Source organism: Canis lupus, chromosome 23 (assembly GCF_011100685.1).
Source record: "Canis lupus familiaris isolate Mischka breed German Shepherd chromosome 23, alternate assembly UU_Cfam_GSD_1.0, whole genome shotgun sequence".
NCBI lineage: Eukaryota > Metazoa > Chordata > Mammalia > Carnivora > Canidae > Canis > Canis lupus.
This window is the reverse complement of record NC_049244.1, coordinates 9,961,248-9,981,711: the sequence shown is the minus strand read 5'-3', so window position 1 is coordinate 9,981,711 and position 20,464 is coordinate 9,961,248. Positions and strand designations below refer to the sequence as shown.

General features: G+C 43.7%; 2 protein-coding genes across 7 annotated transcripts in view; one reads left to right on the top strand and one right to left on the bottom strand.

Moving 5' to 3' along the window:
* The window catches only part of LOC102154740 (rabphilin-3A-like), a 57,715-nt gene extending 38,613 nt beyond the window's left edge, over positions 1-19,102 (top strand). For 2 of the 3 annotated variants that reach the window (XM_038570513.1, XM_038570510.1), the window contains one exon: positions 2,759-3,808. In XM_038570513.1, the coding sequence (XP_038426441.1) occupies positions 2,759-2,809 (51 nt within the window). In that variant the 3' untranslated portion in view covers positions 2,810-3,808. Of the gene's footprint in view, positions 1-2,758; positions 3,809-15,199 lie in introns of those variants that run through there. The other variant, XM_038570511.1, reaches the window with a different exon arrangement.
* MYRIP (myosin VIIA and Rab interacting protein) overlaps positions 1-20,464 on the bottom strand; it is a 361,492-nt gene that overhangs the window by 5,498 nt on the left and 335,530 nt on the right. For 2 of the 4 annotated variants that reach the window (XM_038570505.1, XM_038570504.1), the window contains exons 12-17: positions 15,188-15,382; positions 8,426-8,587; positions 5,994-6,053; positions 4,225-4,329; positions 4,054-4,114; positions 2,355-2,473 (exon numbers count right to left, since the gene is read on the bottom strand). In XM_038570505.1, the coding sequence (XP_038426433.1) occupies positions 2,355-2,473; positions 4,054-4,114; positions 4,225-4,329; positions 5,994-6,053; positions 8,426-8,587; positions 15,188-15,382 (702 nt within the window). Of the gene's footprint in view, positions 1-2,354; positions 2,474-4,053; positions 4,115-4,224; positions 4,330-5,993; positions 6,054-8,425; positions 8,588-9,194; positions 10,368-15,187; positions 15,383-20,464 lie in introns of those variants that run through there. The other 2 variants (XM_038570506.1, XM_038570507.1) reach the window with 2 other exon arrangements.

Below are 20,464 nucleotides of genomic sequence, written 5' to 3'. Positions count from 1 at the left end.
TAGAGAACATATCCATCATTTTGTAATGTTCTACTGGACAGCTGTGTTGGAGATTATTGCTGGCATTGAGGTCATAGATGATCATTTATGCTTCCTGCTTTTTGGAATTTGCTGAGTTGGCGTTTTTTTTTTTTTTTTTTTTGTAGCTGGTAAAAAATCAACTTTTATAAAAGGTCCACTAATGCTTGGAAAGAAAGTGAATCCTCTACAAAGCTAGATAAATATCTTTTTTTTTTTTGTAAGATAAATATCTTAACTAAAGCTTATTAAATACCTTATTCACATGCTCTAATTTGTATTTATTTTTGGTGTACTTGGGCTTCCCAGGGCTGATAAGGGAATTTTAAAGTCACCGGCCTTGCACAATAAATTGTGTCGCTCTGTTGCATGCCAAATCAGGAAAGGGTCACGACTTGTATTTTAAATCAAAATTAAAATAACCTCCCTCTTTGTTTTCTCTGAATGCTTCTTCTCTTGAATTCTACTTCGTTTGAAAGTAATATTGCTGCTTCTCTTTTTTGTTTGTATTTGTTTAGTAATAGTGCCCATTCTTTCATTTTTAATCTCTCTGTGTTATCTAAAGGTAGCTTATTTTTCAAAATAATTTAAGGTGAAACTTACATAACATAAAATTAACCATTTAAAAATGAACAATTTGGGGTGCCTAGGTGGCTTAGTCTGATAAGCTCTTGACTCTTGATTTTGGCTCAGGTCATACTCTCAGGGTTGTGAGATCAAGCATCAAGCCCCATGTTGGCCTTCTCTGCTGGACATGGAGCCTGCTTAAGATTCTCTATCTCCCTCTCCATCTGCCCCTCCCCCCTCTGAAAAAATGAACAGTTCAGTGGCATTTAGTACACTCACAATGTGGTGGCCACTACCTCCATCTAGTTTGAAAGCATACCGTCCCTCTAAAACAAAACATCTCACCTATGAAGTGGTTACTTCCTATGGCCCCTCCCCACAGCCCCTGGCAACCACTAATCTGTTCTATCTCTATGAAAGGTAATACTTTTAACTATCTTATTTATAACAGATTTCTTCTCTGGCCCTACTGGTCTGTCCTTTTAAGTGCGATAATGCATCTTTTTAGCTTTGTAAAGTAATGGCCAGGAGCAAAGTAATTGGACTTTAAAAGGTCAGGGGTAATGGCTGAGCAGTGAGGAAAAGGCAGTGGGCAGCACTGTTGCCATGTGGTGCCCAGAGATGCAGTGATTTGTAACCCCAAGGGCATGCCCACCGTCATGCCATTACCTGGTGCTCCTGCACTCAGGGGACAGGGACAGTGAGGGGGAGGTAGGGAAAGGAGGGATGGGTGACGAATAAAAGGCAACAGAATAAACTTACCCTTCCTTCAGTTTTGTCACCCAGATACTGCCTGTCCTCAGCATAATGGTACCACTGAGGCAGTTTAGCTGGATTATTACTTCCCACATAAGCAGCACCAAGCCTTTGCCAAAATTTGAAGCATCGGCTGGTGTTTAGGCAAACAATTCCTTAGACTTGTTTACATGATCTCCAGAATTTGTGCAAATTATCTCCTGTCCCTTTCTTTGCATTTAGGGGCAGCTGCTTACTTTTTTCAGGAACACAAGTAATTAATGGTGAACAAGAGATGTAAGGAAGGGTGAATATGGATCAAAAACAGGATAAAGGGGATCCCTGGGTGGCTCAGCAGTTTGGCGCCTGCCTTCAGCCCAGGGCATGATCCTGGAGTCCCGGGATCAAGTCCCACATCAGGCTTCCTGCATGAAGCCTGCTTCTCCTCTGCCTGTGTCTCTGCCTCTCTCTCTCTGTGTCTCTCATGAATAAATAAATAAAATCTTAAAAAAAAAAAAAACAGGATGAAAACTCTGACATCTCAACCAGACCTTACATTCTTTTTTTTTTTTTAAGTTTTATTTATTTATTCATGAGTGACACAGAGACAGAGGCAGAGACATAGGTAGAGGGAGAGGCAGGTTCACCATGGGGAGCCGGATGTGGAGCTCCATCCCAGGACCCCGGTATCATGGCTGGAGCCAATAGCAGACCCTCAACTGAGCCACCCAGGCACCCCCAGACCTTACATTCTTATGTATGTATTTTTAGTTCTCTAATATCATACCCTACAAGGAGCTGGATATATAGTTGTGAGGATGTATCCATATATCAAAGAGGTTAGCAATACCAGGCAGCGTGCTTATGCTTCTAGTTGCTCCCCTTTCCTCCCCACCTCCCTAACCAACGACCTTGAGACCATGCATGAAGGATGCTGCCTGGGACTCTGATGGGAGAGCTGCAGACAGGAGGGCTACAGAATGGAGGCATCATGTACAGTGCAAGTGATAGGCATTGCGACACAGCTGACTTACCATCAAATCCTTGGTGGTGCTTTTTCTTTCATTAGTCCTGTTTGTTGAGGAGCCTTGGAGAATGAAGTTGCGGTTAAATGTTTTCATGGTGGTCACTGAAGATGCCTCAATGTTTTCAGCTAAAAGGAAACAAATGGAAATAAATGGTACCCAGAAGCTCGGCCAAGTGTTGAGGAAGAAAGCCCAGCTGTCCCCATGACCCAGATTTTGGTTCTAGACTTGGTATCTCACTTCAGTCTGCAGGTCTGACTGTAGAATCTTTTAATTTTGTTATTATTTTTATGGTATGCATCAAATAAATCCAAGAATCATAAATGGCTTTCTAGGAAAAAGTAGCTTGGAGATAATCCACCATAGTTCATAAATTCTTCTTCTTCTTCTTTTTTTTTTTTTTTTAAAACTAGGTTCCCTGCCCAGCATGGAGACAAATGCCGGGCTTGAATTCTCGATGCTGAGATAGAGGCCTCCATTGATATCAAGAGTCAGATGCCTAACTGACTGAGCCACCCAGGCACACCATCCATAATTCATAAATTCTAATTTGCAATTCTGGAATATAGAAGTCTCTAAAGGCTGTAAATTCTTACGACTTTGGGGCCCAAATTGTCAAATGGCAAAACCTGACTTACACTGACATATGGCCATTTAAAATCCTTGTCCATTCCACTGAGAGTGAACATTCTCGTGCTTTGCTGCAAGGACATTAATGGGTTTGTCAGATGCTGCCCCAGACACCATGAGGAGGGGACTGTTAGGAAATATACAATACATGTGCCATATTACCTTTCTAATGTTCAAGACATTCTGAAACATGTATTTATCCAAGGATTTCAAATAAAAGACCATGGGTCTGTAATACATTGCAATCATGTGAGGTTTAATGGGATATAAAGTAGGCATTCAATAAATATTTGTTGAGCAAACAATGGTGGAGCCACGACTTAAACATATATCTTCTGTCTACTCTTCTGATTTGTGGATTTAAATTCTAGCTTGACATCATCATATATGGCTCCTGAATCTAGGGAAGCTGTTGAAAATGTCCAGGGGATGAGGATGACACCGCCAGCATCACTAGAATCCCTTGTGGGTTGTGCACTGTGTTAGATGCCTCTGGTGCCTTGCCCACATTTTCCTGACATCACCACACATTCCGACATCCAGCACATTCCAACAGAATGCTTCTGCAAGCACTGTCACTCTCTCTTGGCTCATGCATGGAGTGGGGAAGAAGTACCGGGGAATTAATGCCTTCTCCCCAGTAAAGATCAGAGGATGATAGCTGAGAGTTGAAATCCTCCTTTTCCTATTCTTTGGGCAGGAAACTCTGAGGTGCAGTAAATACTGTCTCCCAGATGTCCTGAGCAGGATTTGGCCTCATTTGCTCAGAGAAATTACAAATTAAATTGCACTGTATTAAAAATAAATAAATAAATTGCACTGTATTGACTTAATTTCTGTCCCTGTATCATTTCTTTCTTCTTCTACCAGTGTTTCTTAGAATCACTACCCAAATCACATCCTTCTCCCAGGGTCTGCTTCTTGGGGGGATTCAAGTCAAGACGGATTCTTCACAAGAGCACTTCTGGGTGAGAACTCCCCATTAGATCTAGTCCTCAAACTCAGATAACTGAGTCACTCAAAGTAAATAAGTCAGACTTAATTCTTTGGTAGCTCTGTAGTTTTATTTTAAGCACACCTTTCACTGGTGGGGCAGGCAGTTTCCTCCTCTGCTGCCTTGATGTGTCTATGGTTTGTACCTACAAATAGAACACAACAGTCAACACACCTTCATAAAGCAAAGGTATTTATCTTCTAAATTTCCCAAGTCGTGCAATATTCCAACAAAGGAAGTGAGGGACAAACGCACCTGGTTCCTTTGCTTCTGATCTCGTTTTCTTGTAAGGCGCACACACGGTGCTATGTTTAATCCTGCAATGGTCAGGGCTGAAATTCGGCTCTCAATATCAGAAATCTTAATGCAACAGAAAGATAGAATCAGTAGGGGAAAAGCACAGGAGGGGAGAATCTTTGTTATAGGAATCTATAATGAACAAATCTGCTTTGCTATATGCTCATTCAATTTTAATATAAAAACTTTCTTTTTTAAGTAATATCTGTACCCAGTGTGGAGCACAAACTCACAACCTCAAGATCAAGAGTCACACGCTCCACGAACCAGCCAGGCTTCCCTCACTCATTCAACTTCTACCAAGCCCTTCTATATCTAGTGCTATAGTAAGAAAATAAGACACAGGCCTTTCTTTGTAAATTTAAATGTCTAGTTTGGTAGCTCTAGAGTATATCAACACCCTTGTCAGATTATCTCTAGGGGATTAAGCAGAAGCCCAGCGCATGAAGGTAACTGTGGCCCAGCCTAGTGGGGAGAGAAAAGGGGAGTTGTCAGGGAAAGCTTCCAGAGCAGGCAACACTTGTTGCCAGCTTTGAAAGGCAAGTATGATTTATAGGTCCTTCTTCATTCTTCCATGACTCCATGAACCCAAACCATAGCACCAGCTCTTAGGAGGGAGGCTCAGCCACTCCTGGTTCAAGTCCATTTCTTTCATTAAAAGGACAAGTGCCTTGAGAATCTCTCTCTTCTCTCTGGGCATCAGTTTCCTTGTCTATAACATCAGAAGGTCATAAAGAGTTCAGATTTCTTTCCAACAGAGTCTTAAGGCAGATACAGAGAGAAAGAGCCCACTCAGGGCCCAGGAAGAGCCCTGACCCATCCATGTCCCCAGGGATGAAGAAGACACAGTCCTGACTCTTATGAAAGAGCATTAATATGTGCTGTCACCATGCTAAGCACTTTAAATATGTGAACTCATTCATAAACCTATGACATAATACCATTTTCTTGGTTTTGTAGATGAGGGATTTATGACTCAGAGGGATAAGTAATACAGCTAACATTGCACAGGTGGTCTGGGGCAGAACTCTGAATTCATGCCAGTGCTCATGCTCTTGCCTCACTGCCACATTCTGAGAGGATCTGCCAAGGTCTGGCATGGGGGACATGTGGAGAGGCAGGAGCAGGCTATTGGAGTGGAGAGAGGAGGTGAGGATCACAGCTGTCCTGATGCTCTCTGGACATGCCTGAGTGTTGCTGGGCATTGGACAAGGAGCTCAAAAGTCAGCCCAGCAGCCAGTGTGTGTGGACTCTGCCCTGAGGTCTCCACTGCCTCCCTTTTTCCTCCTCTCTTGAGCTGCTCAGGACAAATTCAAATTCTGCTGTCACTTACTGAGGACCTTTTTGGACAAAGCCTTTTGGGACAGGTGCCATAGAAAGTGCCAGAGAGAAGGACTGAAGGGTCAGCAAATATGGGAGGTGTTTCCTCTGTCCCCAAGCAGAGGCAGTCTTGGCCAGAAGAGGAGGAGGAGGCAGGCAGAGGCCAAGACTGTGGCATTTGGTGAAATACTCCAAGCTGCCCAGCAGCCTCTGCCCCTCTCTGGCCCCCCTTCTTGTTCTGACTCCTCAAATTTCATATTGAAAGCTGCATTCTTTTGCCTTATAGGCCAATAAACTGCATAGGCCTCTGAGAAAGGTTGCAGACTAAACTTTTATCAGTCATTGCAGCTGGTATGGATTAGATGACCATGCTCTTTCCTGGAAGCAGTTGTGATGGAGGGCCTTACTCGACGGGCCTTGGGAGACAGGGACAGCAAGCTGCTCACCACCTGATTTGCTGACAGGGTCTGGAAGAAGAAGGGTATATTTTTTTGAGTTTTAGTTCACAGGGCAAAGGCCAAAGAAAGAGGAGAGGAGACTACTGAGGCCTGATTTTGTCTACATTTGCTGTCTATCTATCTATCTATCTATCTATCTATCTATCTATCTATCTATCATCTAATTATGTTCCACTTCATTCCTAAGACTGCATACCCAATGACCCTTACACTATTTGAGGGGATGACTAATTCAGCAATGAGTTTCCTGGGAGCCAAAGCAAAGAGATCAGTGTAGGATTCTATGTCTGCAAGATAAAGACCAAGTGCTCAGAAGAACAGCTTTTCCTGGTACTGAGTGTTCAGAGAGACCTTCTCCACGAAGCCCACAGAGATGATGTTACATGATGCAGTGGATGGCATCCATAGCACACACATCCCCATGGATCATTCTGCAATCTCCCAAAGCATTGGGCAATCCTGTCCCAACGGTAAACTCCAAGATGATAGAGTCCCTGGAGTCCAACCTAATCCAAGAACACAGTTTAGTACATCTACCCTCCTCAGTGGGGACAATTTTGCATGAGAACAGACAACAGGGAGTGTGAGGCTTCATTCTCTGGTGGCAGCTAGCAGTAGGGGGAGAGCCTCCATGGAACTGAAGTTCCCCACATTGCAAAGATCCATGAAATGGAAGGCAGTGTTGAGAACCTCCCTTGAAAATTAAGGAGTTTTTATACAGGTGGATATGTGTCTGATGACAGGACCAACACATTTTCTCAGGAAATCACACAGACTGGTGAAGAATGTGCCTGTGAGGTTAGAAAGGCAGGTTCAAGTCCTGGCTTCATCTCTCTCTCTTTTTTTTTTTTTTTCTTTTTTTTGGCTTCATCGCTCTTTAGCTATTTGACCTTGGGCAAGTGGTTTAACCTCTCTGAGCCTCATTCTCCCTAGAAACAAAAGGGGAAAAATAACAGTAGCTACATCATGGAGTTGTGGGAAGGATTAATTACAATAATGAGGTCAAGTGTTAGGTACAACTTGTGGCACAAGGTAAGGCTCACAGAACAATAGGCATTATTGATAACATTACTGTCATATTTAAAAATCTATAAAAACTAGGCACAGTCAAACACACAGAAAATGGGCATTTTGGACTCCAGGGTTTTCTTCTATAAAACATGGCTCCAGAAGTTTAAGACTAGAAAAATCTAGAAGTAGGTCCAAAAAACTCCTGCCAAACACACATACATAATATTACTTCCTGCTAAGCCATTTGAGAAGTATTTGCTGCAAAATGTACCCCTAGAAAACAAATTATTTGATCTACTTTTTATAACTTTGAATATAAATTGATTAAATATTGGGTGGCATTTATGGAAAATGATTTGTCTTTGAGGAGAGATGATCTTCAATCATTCTTGCTGATAATGAATAGTTATAGTTGCACAGGGCCATGTGCAATGAGATCCTTCCTAATACACAGCATTAACTCATCTGCAGGGTGGGGAATGGGTGCCCTTACATTCTCTAGAGTGCTTACTGCTGCCAGTAGTTGTTGCGATTTCTGACTCTCTAAAACAAAAATATTTATTTAAAGAGTAATTACTATTCAAGATAATCATCTTCTCTATCCATAGGTGGTTTTTATTGACCCCAGATCCCCTAGGATACAAGATACAAGGGGGAGTATTAAGAGATGGGGTCTATAGAAATATCACTGAACCAGGGATCTGTACTGAGTATATACTGCAGACACCATGTCTCAAACATTCTGTGTTTGAGAATCAGTGATTTAGTCCACAGTCAATTCTGATCCAGAGTCAGGGGACAGGGGAATATCCATGAAAACTTTAAACAAATATCTTCATGAAGTTATAGACAGCATCATTTCAGTTCTGAATCAGCCATATCTAAATCGCGCAAAATACTGGTCTGAGAAATCTACACTTCCAATTTCATTCATTTATCCACACCATTTTTATTGCCAAACCCGTGTCAGGTATTATGTTAGGCACTGGAGTTACTGTGTTAAGAGAGACAGCTACAGTCCTGTCCTCATGGGGCTGTCAGTGTGTAGAGGGGGAAGCTGGCAGCAAGTAAGTAATCAACAGTTAGGGAGGGGTGATCTTGGGATAGAATGGGAACCTATATAGCAAGGAGACCTACCTATGGGTCAGAAAATTTGTCTAAGAGGAAAGTGACATAGGTTTAAAGGAAAGTCTGATATATTATCAAAGCTATAATTTTTTAGAAGGAGAATTTGGTGGAATTCACCCAAAAGGACAATGCAAGTGCACTAGAGAACCGATAAAAGGGCTTTGCAATAATTGTTGTGGAAGGTGGGGTGCCCTCTCCTGTTTTGTGATGGTGCTCCTTCTGGGCAAAGAAGGAGTTCCTACCTGGAGCTCAGCATGGTGAACCTGGGCTGCAGCCGTGGCCACCTGGTCCTCCAGATCTGCCAGTTCAGTCTCATTGGTGCCACTATGGATGCAACGGGCAGCATCCTCCAGTTCATTCAGTTGGCCTTCCAGTCCATACACTGTGCCTGCCGCCAGGTACACCTGCAGAGGAGGTGCAGCCTTTGAGCTCAGATTTTGGAACTGAGACTGGTGGGGTCCTTTCAGGGCACCCCAGTAATTCAGGAGGAATGAAAGAGGACCAGACTCAATGCTGGAGGAAAACTCAGAGAATACGTCTGTTTATAAACATTCTTCACACTGAAATGGTAGCACGAGGTCTTACCACCTCCTCACTGTCAACCACACCTAGGTCCCCCCAACTTTCCTGCAAGAAAAAGCACCTTAAAAGTTTAGAAAATACAATGAAATAGTCCAAAGTACATGGCATCAGCTATTACATAATTTGCAATTTTTTCCAATGACTATAGCAACCATAATGCCAAGACAGAAGTCATAGAAAAATTCATGATGTGATTTTTCCAATAAAAATTTTGGTTGGAAAAAAAATTGGTTGGCATTTAGCAATTGAAAAAAATTCAGAAAACATAAAGGGAAAGAGAAGAAATAATTTTTTAAAATATCTTATTTATTTATTCATGAGAAACAGAGAGAGAGAGAGAGAGGCAGAGACACAGGCAGAGGGAGAAGCAGGCTCCACACAGGGAGCCTGACGTGGAAATCGATTGGTGTCTCCAGGATCACGCCCTGGGCTGAAGGTGGTGCTAAATCACTGAGCCACCCAGGCTGCCCAAGAAGAAATTAAAACAATTATTCATTTTGAGTGAATTATCTGATTGATGACCTTCAGCTCGCTTGAAGCAGGTTAAGAGCACTAAGATGAACCTGAAATTTATAGTAGGAAAATATTTCTTAGAAAATAATGCGATGTTAAAAGAAATATGTCAAATCTATTCATCTATCAGTGAAGACAGATTTTTGAGAGTCCTTGAAAATCAAAGAGAAAAATCAGATAAAGGGAGTAGTCTGGGGAAAAATTAAAGGAAAAAAATTGACTTGAGTTTATAAGGCAATTGCTGTAAAAGTGGGCAAACAGAAGGTCGGATCGTTGGAATAATACAGACCAGGGGATGCGAGACGGGGTGAGTGGAACAAATGTCCTTCAGCCTAGATAATAATGTGATGCAACAACCAATTACATGGAATGAGATTGATCCGAAGAAGCAAATTACTTAACAAGAGTTTTTTGAAATTGAATCAACATATATAAAGCTCTACACATGTAATCACAGCAATTTAGAGTTGCTTTGAATGAAAACACATGGTCACACAAGCTTTTTTAACTTGAGTTAAAAATAAAACAGGATAAGCCAAGAGTTTGTGCACACAAGCCATGCAAGTGTTTTGCGCCGAGTGACACTGAGTGCTGGTGAGGAGGGGAAATAACTCTGCGATGCTCCTATCCTGTCAATTCCTTGGCCTGATTCATGCATCTGCATTAAAACTGGCAATTTTACAAAACATTTCAAAGTGAAGCAAGGGCAGGTGCAGGTTTGATGAATGCACAGTTGTACATCGCCAGGCACGATGAGCTGGGGGAGCTTCTAACAGTGACTGATACAGTGGATGCCATGTTGAGTGATTCATCAGTCAGAGAAGGGCCCGTGAATCAGATGTCCATTGACAATTGCCATATTTCAGTCTGCCCTTAGTTTTGTACTTCTTTGTCATATGCAAGTATCAGAGAACTTCTGTTTCTAAATGATTCCCACAGTTAATATGAGACATTTATTCTTTGTCTTGAAAACACGATACTCTGCTTCATTGTTTGTCACATGAAGGAAATGATGAATATTTCAAAGCTATTTGAAGGGAGGAAACATTAAAAATTTGTGTCTTAGAAGTTTTGAAGTTGAAAACTTCTCTTCAGAGGGGAAGAAAATTGAGGAGAGAGAAAGAGGGAGGAAGAGACAAGGAGAGATAATAATTACAGGGTTATACAATGAAACAAAATTTGGAATTATTTAAATGAGACAAATAATTTGAGTGAGTGTGGCAATGGGTTAAACATAACTTGACATAACTTTGGTCTCAAGAACCTTGATTTTTCTGGAAACACACAAAACTCAACATCATCACATCCTACAGCTGTATCGTCTTTTAATAGTCTCTTGTTTTGTCTTCATCATGGTCATCCACTAATGTTCTTTGTTTTCTCTGCCAAATCAAAGCAATATGGACCAACTCCAAGCCCTCAGCAAGGCCAGAATGTTCACCTTTTACTTTCTGTTCCCTGAAAGCCTGCTTTCCTGGCAGAAGGGGGGAAGGGAAGGTTCTGTGGTTTGGCCCCAATGCAGGCTGAGCAGGAACTCACCACTGCCAAAGTCATGACGCCTAAAGGGCCAGTGTTGGTGATGATGGTGATGACATGTATTTACTGAGCCAGGCACTAAGCCAAAGGTTTTATGGGACATTTCTCCTTTAATGCTCACAGCAGTCCCTGAAGTAGGTGCTGCTATGTGTGAAAGAGGAGAATATTAAATCCTACAGGTTGAGTGACTTCCCCAGGCCTCACAGCTGGGAAGTGGGGGAGTGGGATTTGAGCTCCTGGGGGCTGATGTCAGATCCCATGACTTTATCCACCGTGCCCTGAGATGCCCTGATACTCAATCTCGCTTGCAATGTTAGGATGGTTTACATTTCAAACTCTGACCTGAAGGTACTAGAGTTATTGTGGTTATAGATCAACATGACATTGGTTCTGTGGCTGGGGGTGCAATAACACAAGGTTAAGATGCTATAATAATGGAAATGTTATTCTAGTTTTAAAAATAACCTATTTGAAAAAAAAAATAACCTATTTGAAAACCAGTAAGTTGGAATTGCTGGCTGAATAAAGGCCCGCTTTTAGTGAGAGCCATGGCTATGACTTCTCCAAGTTCTAGCCACTGCTGCTCATGACCCCATGGCATGGCTCCTGGTTCAACACACCTTCCTCAAAGTGGTTCAAGGGACAAGAATGGGTGTTTTGTTATGGAAGGACTTTATCGTCAAAGCCTCTAGGGCAAAGAGAATTAAACAGTTTTCTTCACTGCAGGAATTCACAGAGTCTTTAATGTGCTAATATGTATCTCAATTTTCCCAGAAAGACTATACAGATTGCTGAAACTGATTTGAACTTCTAGTGTCTTGTCGGACGTGCTTTCCATGAATCACATTCTAGAGGACTACATCTAGACAGTAACTGATAGCATTTCTTGGTTTGCTCTTGAAGGCAGAGGCCCACCTAAGTAGCCAGGACCATCTCTACAAGTGCCAGGGCCATGTCCTCTCCTGTGCCATGGATGGTGCCCAAGAGCCTTCAGGAGAAGGACCAACATCCCCTGCCTGCTCCTGGATTCTGTGGCAGAGCTGGGCTCCCTTATGGGGCAGTTCTACTGTGTCTGCTGCTACTATAGACACAGTGGGACTTGGTGTTGTCAAAAGTTATAGGTCAGTGCGAAAAGGGAAGTTGGGACTGTCCTTCCACTGTCTCTGTGCTGGGAATTATGGGGTGCCCCAGGCTGTTGATCATTTAACAATGAAGAGAATGGGCAGGTCCTTAGCAGGTGGGGAGGAAGGGTGAGGGAGCTGGGAGGTGGCTCATCTCTCCCACTTATAACTCTGCATAAATCCACAAGGTGGCCTTTGTGGGTCCCCACTACTCACACCACAGGTCTGAGAATGGTCATGCCAGTTGTTGTTGACCCCTAGATCCATTTTCCATTCTTCTTTGTCCCACTCTGTTTTCTGTGAGGCTGTCCTGTATGAACCTCATCATCCAGGCTTCCTGGCTGGCTGGGATGGGTTTGGCCAATGAATGGGAGACACCAGCAGGAGACCAAAGGCAGGAGGACAAAGAAGCCTGCCTTCCTTTCCCTGTCCTCTACCCATGTGGGCTTCAGGGGGACAGCTCCCACTAGGGAGCGCTCCTCCAGGCACCAGCTTTCCATGGACTATACTGCCTGGGGGGTGGTGACTGCTTCCCCAACACCACCCCAACTGCTACTCTCTGAATCTATCCCTGGAGAGAAGTCCCTTCCTGAAACTCGTCTTTCCCATCCAGGCCCCTACAGATCCCTGTGCCTCACAGCTTTCAGGGAGAGCTGAAAATCTGGGGATTCTGAAGTCCCCAAAGCCCTACTCTAATTAAGTGGTTAACAAGGCAGTTTGTGAAAACAGGAGACTTGACATACGAATGACATTCTGTGTTATCTCAGGTAGCTCTGAAACCTTTAGAGTGTTTTTTAAAGATGAAACATTCTCAAGCAAATGTTCTCTTTCATCTCCGAGTCCTGGTCTGTGGTAGCCAATGTTCAGAAGGTGAGAATAAGCATCTCCGTTTCTATTTCTATTTCTGACAGTCCCCGGTTCCTCAGCACAAAGGAGCAAACAGTGGAGAAAGAGGGAGCGCTCTTTTGAACACAGATGGACATAAAGCCAGGGTTTAATTAAATCAGCTGCACCCAGAGGCCAGTTTAGGAATCAGCTCCACCCTTCTGCTGCTCAGCTGAATTCCATCCTGGAAACCGCAGAGCAAAACCAGCCCCCGGCTCTGTGATCTTTATCTCTGAAGAGATAAAGAGAAGAGTTGTCCCTTCTCTAACTCAAAACCAATAGAATTCAAAGGAATAGAGATGGAGTTTCTTCTGAGGCAATGTGAAAAGCTGGAAGGGGGAAGGGAGGAGGGGGAAGAAGCAGTTAACTCTTAGGGAACAGGCGAGGCATCTCCGAGGGCCAGACACAGGTGCAGGGAACTACAGGATACCCGCCACCCCCAGAAACCCCTGCCTTTGTAGCAGGTCCATGTGAGGTTATGGACAGCTCACATCAGTGGGTAAAGGCATGTGTTTTGACCTGAAAATGTTAAGGAACCCAAGGAAAGAAAGTATATATGAAAAGGATCTGACAAAATGAAAACTCCCACAAAGCCATTGCATTTTTCAACATGCCCCTTGGAGGAAAGAAAGGTACACTGTCTTTGCTTTACGTATGCCACGAGAACCCATGGTTGTCATGTAAATCTGAATATCTCATGCATTGTATATTGCTTTTTTTTTTTTAATACAACACTTGGTAAAACAAAAAAACACCCCTTTCCTGGTGAACCATATCTTGACTTTAACTTTTTCAATTCTGGGTGTCCAAGATGAAGGCCATTTTAGGGCTATCAGCACTGAAAGAACTGTAGTATAGACATACTTAACAGAGACCCTCCACATTAGCAGTAAAAATTTCTTCCTATAAAAAAGGACTTCAATTATCTGAATCATATTATCAGGTAAACATTCTTCGAGCACCTCTGTGTCAAGCTCTGGGAAAGGGCTGGGACTACTAATGTGAAAGAAAGACTGTGCTCTGCAGGGATTTATACATAGGATTCCTAATCTGGGGATGACAGCCAACCTGTGCTACAGCCTCCCTGCATCTCCTCTTCCAATATTTGACAACGTCTGGAGACATTTTGACTGTCATATTTTGATGTCACTGGCATCTCGTGGGTAGAGGCCAGGGATGCTGCTGAACATTCTACACCACACAGGACACCCCACACAACAAAGATTTATTGAAACCAAAATGTCAGTGGTGCTGATCTAATGGGGACAGATAGATGAATAGACAGAAACGGAAGTAAAGTGACGTAAGGGGCAGTCAGACCTCTATTTAGGTTTTATGGGAATTCCGAGGGAGCCAGTGTTTAACTTTTAAGATAAAGCAACTATTGGCATATTTTTTTAAACCTTGAGTTGTTTTGCCTTTGTTGTTTCAACTTTTTGCAAAAGTTGCCTTTACGAACAGTTCCTGATGTCTGAGAACTGCACCCCAAAATCAGGGTTGATTCTGCTGGATCTGGAAGGATGGAATCACTTGATTCAATATCAGTTTCATGGGCAGGAAGGACTATGGCAACTGGTGATGGTGACTGCAGCCCGAGTGGCTAATGTCCCAGTCTCTGTGTCTGCAGTGGTGTTCTCAGCGTCAGAAAGTTCTCATTGGGAATTTATTAAAATAATGAATGTGGGTATTTGTATGTGAGAATCTGTTACCTCCTTTCTCTCCTCCCAAACTTGGCTAGAAAAATCCACTACCAGCATATCGGTCTATGAGCAGGACAGACCACTTGTGACCTAAGTTTGATGGGCAGACACCCCCTTTCCCAGTGGTGCCACTGTTAGTGCTCCACCTGGATCCCCTGAGGTCCCCCTACAGTTAAGACATCCCCCCAGGCTTGAAGCTTTAGCTTGCTTTTGTTCCCAACAGCTCAGCTATGCAGAAGACTGCCTCGGGCTACTCTAGACAAGGTTGCATAGAGAGTGAAGTGCCTACTGGCTGTAGAAAAGGCCAGTTCCTTTGCTTCAGGTCGGGACAACTCTGAGTTGCAATTGATACCCCAGGCTTTCCTGCAGGATCTGTCAAAACTACTCTTTGTCTAAGGCCATACCTTTGCTTGACCTCTTCCCTTCCCCCTGTCTCTCACTGGCCTCCCTGGGGGAGCACTTCCCTAAGAAATCGCTTGCACACAAACCCTCACTTCAAGGTCTGCTTCTGAGGAACCCAGCCTGTACCCTCCCTGAGAATGTATTCGCTGTGGTGGTGGCGTGTATGTGTCCTTGCATGGTTTGTGATGGGTTACACCTTCATCAGTTTCTTTTTTGCACATGTTTGCCCTAGATAGGGAAACATCCACAAGTAATAAAATCTTACATTTTCTTCCAGGGAAGTCAGCTGCTCATCCAGCCTCACTTGGTCTGTCCCAAGAGGAAACGTCCCCTTCTCTCTGTCAGGAGGGACAGGTGGGAACTCCCAGGGCCCTGCGGACTCTGCTATCAGTTCCTCAGTGGCATTGATGACTTTTAGGACTTCTGTGGAGATGTTGCAGAGAGAAACAGCAGAATACTTCTGTTTGGTTCAATAACAGAAGGGGACAGAAGACAAGAACAGCACATTAACAATGACATGGAAATTCTATGTCATCATGGTGCTCATCATGAGACTGATCCCATTATAACACACACAAACATCGATGTGCCAAAGGAACAAGAAGCTAAAAAAGTCTGCACAGCTGGAGGGCACCTGGAGGAGGCCTGATTTGACGTGGCCTAGCTTCTGTGACTCACACTGAATCATTTGATTCCTCAGGAGGGAAGAAGGAGACCTCAAGTTGAGGCTACTACATCTTTAGCCCACTATTGGTGGTTTTATACCCACACCTCATTTTCTAGATGGTATTTACTTCCTCAACAGAGCTTCAGTCGCAGACTCTGTCAAACTACACCCATGGTGCAGTCCAGTAGGGAGCTTTCTGGACTGGGTGCTAAGAGACCTGGGCTCTAGATCTGGCTCTAGCTTCATTTAGCGATGGGATCTTGACCAAATTACTTTATATTCTGGAACTCAGCTTTGTCATCTGTATAATGAGAGTTTTGGAAGAGTTTCCCTGTAGTGTGTCAGTAGCCCCTGTGTGTTTAGCTCATTCACACCTATTCTCAAGCCCATTCCCCCTTGTTCTGCTCTACCATAGAGGCTGATCAGGAATATACTCCATTTCCCTCCTCCCTTGCAGCCAGAGGCAGTCATGTGACACAGTCGTGACCAGTGAGCCTGACAGGAAAGCCTGCCAAGGGGGCCTCTAGAAAAGCTTTTGTTTCCCTAACCAGGTCAATAGATCCAGCTGATGTTCTCCTTCCCCACTTGCTTCTGCCTCGATCACAGGTGTATAGTTGTGACAAGGGTGAGGACAAATACTGAAATGCTGAGTAAGGTGGCTCAGGAAGACTGAAAGAGCCTGGCCCCAACAGCAGTGGATCAGCTGAACCACTGTGAGTCACCCCCTGTCTCTGAACATCTTGTTACATGAGAAAAATAGTTCCCTACCATTGAAGCCACTATTGGCCAGATTTTCTGTTATTTGCAGCTGAATTTATTCCTCACTGACACAAACTTTTACATTCAGGGCTGAAAATTACAATCAGTCCAGTTCTGGGCCAAGGTCATTGATGGAGAGAGGCTCTGCAACCACAAAAATTTATCTGCATCTTTGAGTTCATCAGAACATAGAACACCAAGCAGTAAGTTGGAGTTCAATGTTTCCTGATAGTAATGGTTTCTATCTAGAATCAGGTTTATTTATCCTATCAAAGGGTTTGTAAATTGGAAGTCCAATATTGCCTATTGCCGACCGAGGGATGTGTATATGTGTGTTTACCATTTACCAGTAAAATGTTTCAAGATAATCTGGAATTGTAATGCTTTTGGAATCTTAGGAGATACCTTTCTCACTCATATTTATCCTGGCCAAAAGATTAATGATGGCTATGGCTTCATTTTGTGAAGTCTGTTCTTCCAGGTAGATTCTACTGCAGGTTTTATCTTGCTAGAGGATGTTTTGATACCTTTCCCAATTCACTAAGGAATCAATGTATTTAAGTGACAAGTCAGTGGCTGAATCCAGTCTGGAAGCTGGCTCTGGGCTTCCATGCAGAGACATATGGTCTTGTATCTGTCAACCCTATGTAGGGTTAGGGCACATGTGCTCAGAGGGCTCCCCATCTGGCCTGTCTACTCCGCAACAGTTGCTTGACTGACCGAAGAGCCACACTCCTTTTGGTTCAACAGACTTTGCTATAAACCCAAACAATTGGGTCTGGGGTGTCAGGAGAATGAGATGGAAGGATGGTGACACAGACCCAGCAGAATAAGGGCGGTGTCCCTGGAAACAGCCAGGGTCAACTCTTCATGAGAGGAGAAAATTGCAGGGGCTGTCCCCTGCTGTCCAGGATGTTGTGACTTGTTATGGCAGACTGTGAAGATGAATTGGGCTTAAAGGGATTTTGGCACAAAACACTGCCACTGTTTGCTTAAGTTCATTTTAGAAAAGGTGATGTATGTATGAAAGCAGATTTGTCATCCTTAGTATGTAAGTTTGTGTTTAGAAAGTCTGTCCCTTCTTTGGTAAAAGAGGTGTCTTTGTACATTTTTTTGAAAAGAAAAACATATGACTAAAGGATTCAGAAAAAGACCACAGCACAGTAGAAAGGAAAGTATGAAAATTTACATATCTCCAATGAGTACAGGGTTATTAAAGGGTCAAGGTTATTCATGGGAAGGATTTACGAGGTGCTTAAACAGGTACTGTATGTGTCCTGATTCCAACTGAACACATCATATCAAAGTGATAAAGCCAGGCATCCCTGTTGCTTGGCTGTCATTATTCCATCCTATCCACTAATAGGGTTGTTTATTCAACCATAGAGGTTGCAAGCTGGGAGCCAAATATTGCACAGAGGCATGCTTTTTTGACAAGAGTGCCTTCCATGAAACATGCATTTGCCAGTTCTCTGCAATCCCCATACTGTTGATTCTACATATTTTAATAGGGATAATCTATGGTGTGCAGATTCCTCTTTAGGTGCTGGGATAAAGCAGTGGACAATGAATGAGGTCCCTGGCCTCCCGGCATGTCCTTAGTCTTATCCCAGCCACTTGACATATGGACATACTTTCCTGGCCCCCGAAAGCATCTGCATTTGCCACTAAGTCAGAATGTGGCATACCCGGCAGCTGGTCTGAGGAGAGTACCACAGCTTCTCCTGGAAGGTCTTTGATCTTGATAAAACCCTGGAACACTTCAGAAGCTAACTAGCCACCATCTGGAGGAAGTGGCAAAAAAAAAAAAAAAAAAAGTATATGAAAACTGGACAAGATCTTTGGCTGGTGAGCCAGTTGGCAGGAGTATTCCCTCCAGTCTGACGGTGAGCCCTCCAAGGGAACTACCATTGGAATCCACCAGCCTCTGCAGGGAATCAGGGCTTTGCTCCTTGCCCACTACCGAGGACTGGGCTGTCTGCTTGGACACGGGGATGGCAGTGAACAGTGCACCTACTGGAAGTGAAGATTCCTGAGGTTTAATTAGCTGAATGACAGGAGCAGGGCTTCAAACCCCCCTGTTCCTTAGTTTACTCACTGATCCAATAAAGGAAGTCAGAAGATTTGTTAGAGGGCTGACACCGACTTGTTATGTAAATGTCCTGCTCCCTGCCCAGTCTAGATTTAAAAGTAGAAAGCACCTTGCACAATTATGTTAAATAAAGCTATATTTAGCACTGGACAGGGTTTTGTTCAGATGAAAAGCTGGTGTGGATTGGGGTGCTGGCAGGAAGCCCTGTGTGTGGGAAAAGTGAATAGCTAAAGGATCCTTCTGCTTTACTGCTTAAAGCCCCAGAGAGCTGAGCTGAATGGCATAAACCAAGCATAATTTGAGAGCCCAAAGATAGCTATTATGGTAGCTGATGGTACTCCAGATAGTAATTATAAGATGGATCCAATGTGATGGTTTCATGAGATCAAAAAAGGGAGAGGTAAAAGTGTGGACATTAGCAGACAGCATAGGGCGACAAAAGATCAGGAAAGTTGGCCTCAAGGACATTTAAGGCCAAGGGCTCCACAGATGATGGGATTGAAATGGCCATGTAGTAACAAATTCAACCTTCTAGTGATCAAAGAAATACAAATTAAATGACAAATTTCATTAAGTGCCAGATATCCGCACGATTCTCTTTCTAAACGCTTGGTGTGCGCCAACATGACCTGGCGCAGCTGGAGCATGGCTTTAAGGGGTTGATTTACCATGGGTTCTGTTTGCTCTGATGCACTCACATGCCTCAGTCTCCCTACCACTGATGGTTACTGCCAAGAGCCCAAGTGTCCACTTCTAGAGTTCAGCCTGTGTCACAGCCCCACGTGGAACATCAAATCCTAACGCTGGCTTCACTACCTCTGGGACTGACACAAACAGTCCACATTCAGGGTACAGAAAGTGATAAGAGCACTCCAGTTTCCTCGATCATTCGCCAGAGGCAACAAAATAAGCAACCTCAACAAAGACTCATGTTTCCTGCCTGCCTGTAAGAAATGGCAGGGCCAAAGCAGACCTTTCAGAAGGTTATGTACCACTCCAAGGCTGGAGTCCCGCCATGGTGGCCATTTCAAGGGACCCAAGACTTGTAGACTTGCAGAAGAACAGGGCTGCACCCAAATCACAAACCCCAGCTGTAGCAACCTCTTCTCTCTAGAGACTGCAGAGAGAGGGAAGACTTCTTTACTTTTTGTCTCTCTCCTCTCCAGCTTCAGCATCAGTGATTTCTCTATCCTGTCCCCATGCACTCCCTCTTCATATAAAACATGTTGCCAGAACACACTCCTCTTCCATTTACTCCTCCTTATAAACAGTTTCCCAAGGACATGTAGAATGCAAGGTGTTGCCAGGGGGAGATTCTGAGTCTATAGAGTTCTAAAGAAAAGACAGTTTCCATCCTAAATGCTAGGTATACTTGCTTATTAGCAATCCTTGCAAACTCTCCTGAGATTTTTCTCTGGCATCATCATTCATATCAAAGCTTTGTGTTGGCCAAAGAAATGCAGACTCATTTCAAGCTGGAATAGACAGGAATGCTCCTTACCAGAATATTCCAAGCTTGCCAACATATGAACAGCAGGAGCACGTGAAATGCCTGGCTTAACAGAGGGGGAATGCTTTGGATGCCAGAGGGCTGATCCCAGCCTTGGTTCCCCCCAGGCACAGGCATGCGTCTGCCTGACTCAGGTAGGCCAAAACAGATCCCATGTCTGGCTGTGTGTGATGAACAGAGCTGTGACAGAGGCCTAGGGTGTCTACTAATTTGACTTGATATAAGTCTTGGTATGATCTCATTTAATACAATGTGGGGGGAAAAAGAGCTTTGAGGGTTAAATGATGTGTGCAGGTATCTGGGGCAGAAGAGCAATTTTTCTAGCCCTACCTTGGGAAATGTTCCGTCGCCTATTAACATGAGTAGAAAAGCTAAACAGGTAAAAGCTGAAGGGACATCAGCACTAGGGTTTTTGTGAGATACAGAAGCAGGTAGTATGCTTTGAGGCCCATGGGTCAATCCCTGAAACAGGAGTGGGCAGTGTGGTGAGGGGACTCTTACTCTGGCAGGGTCT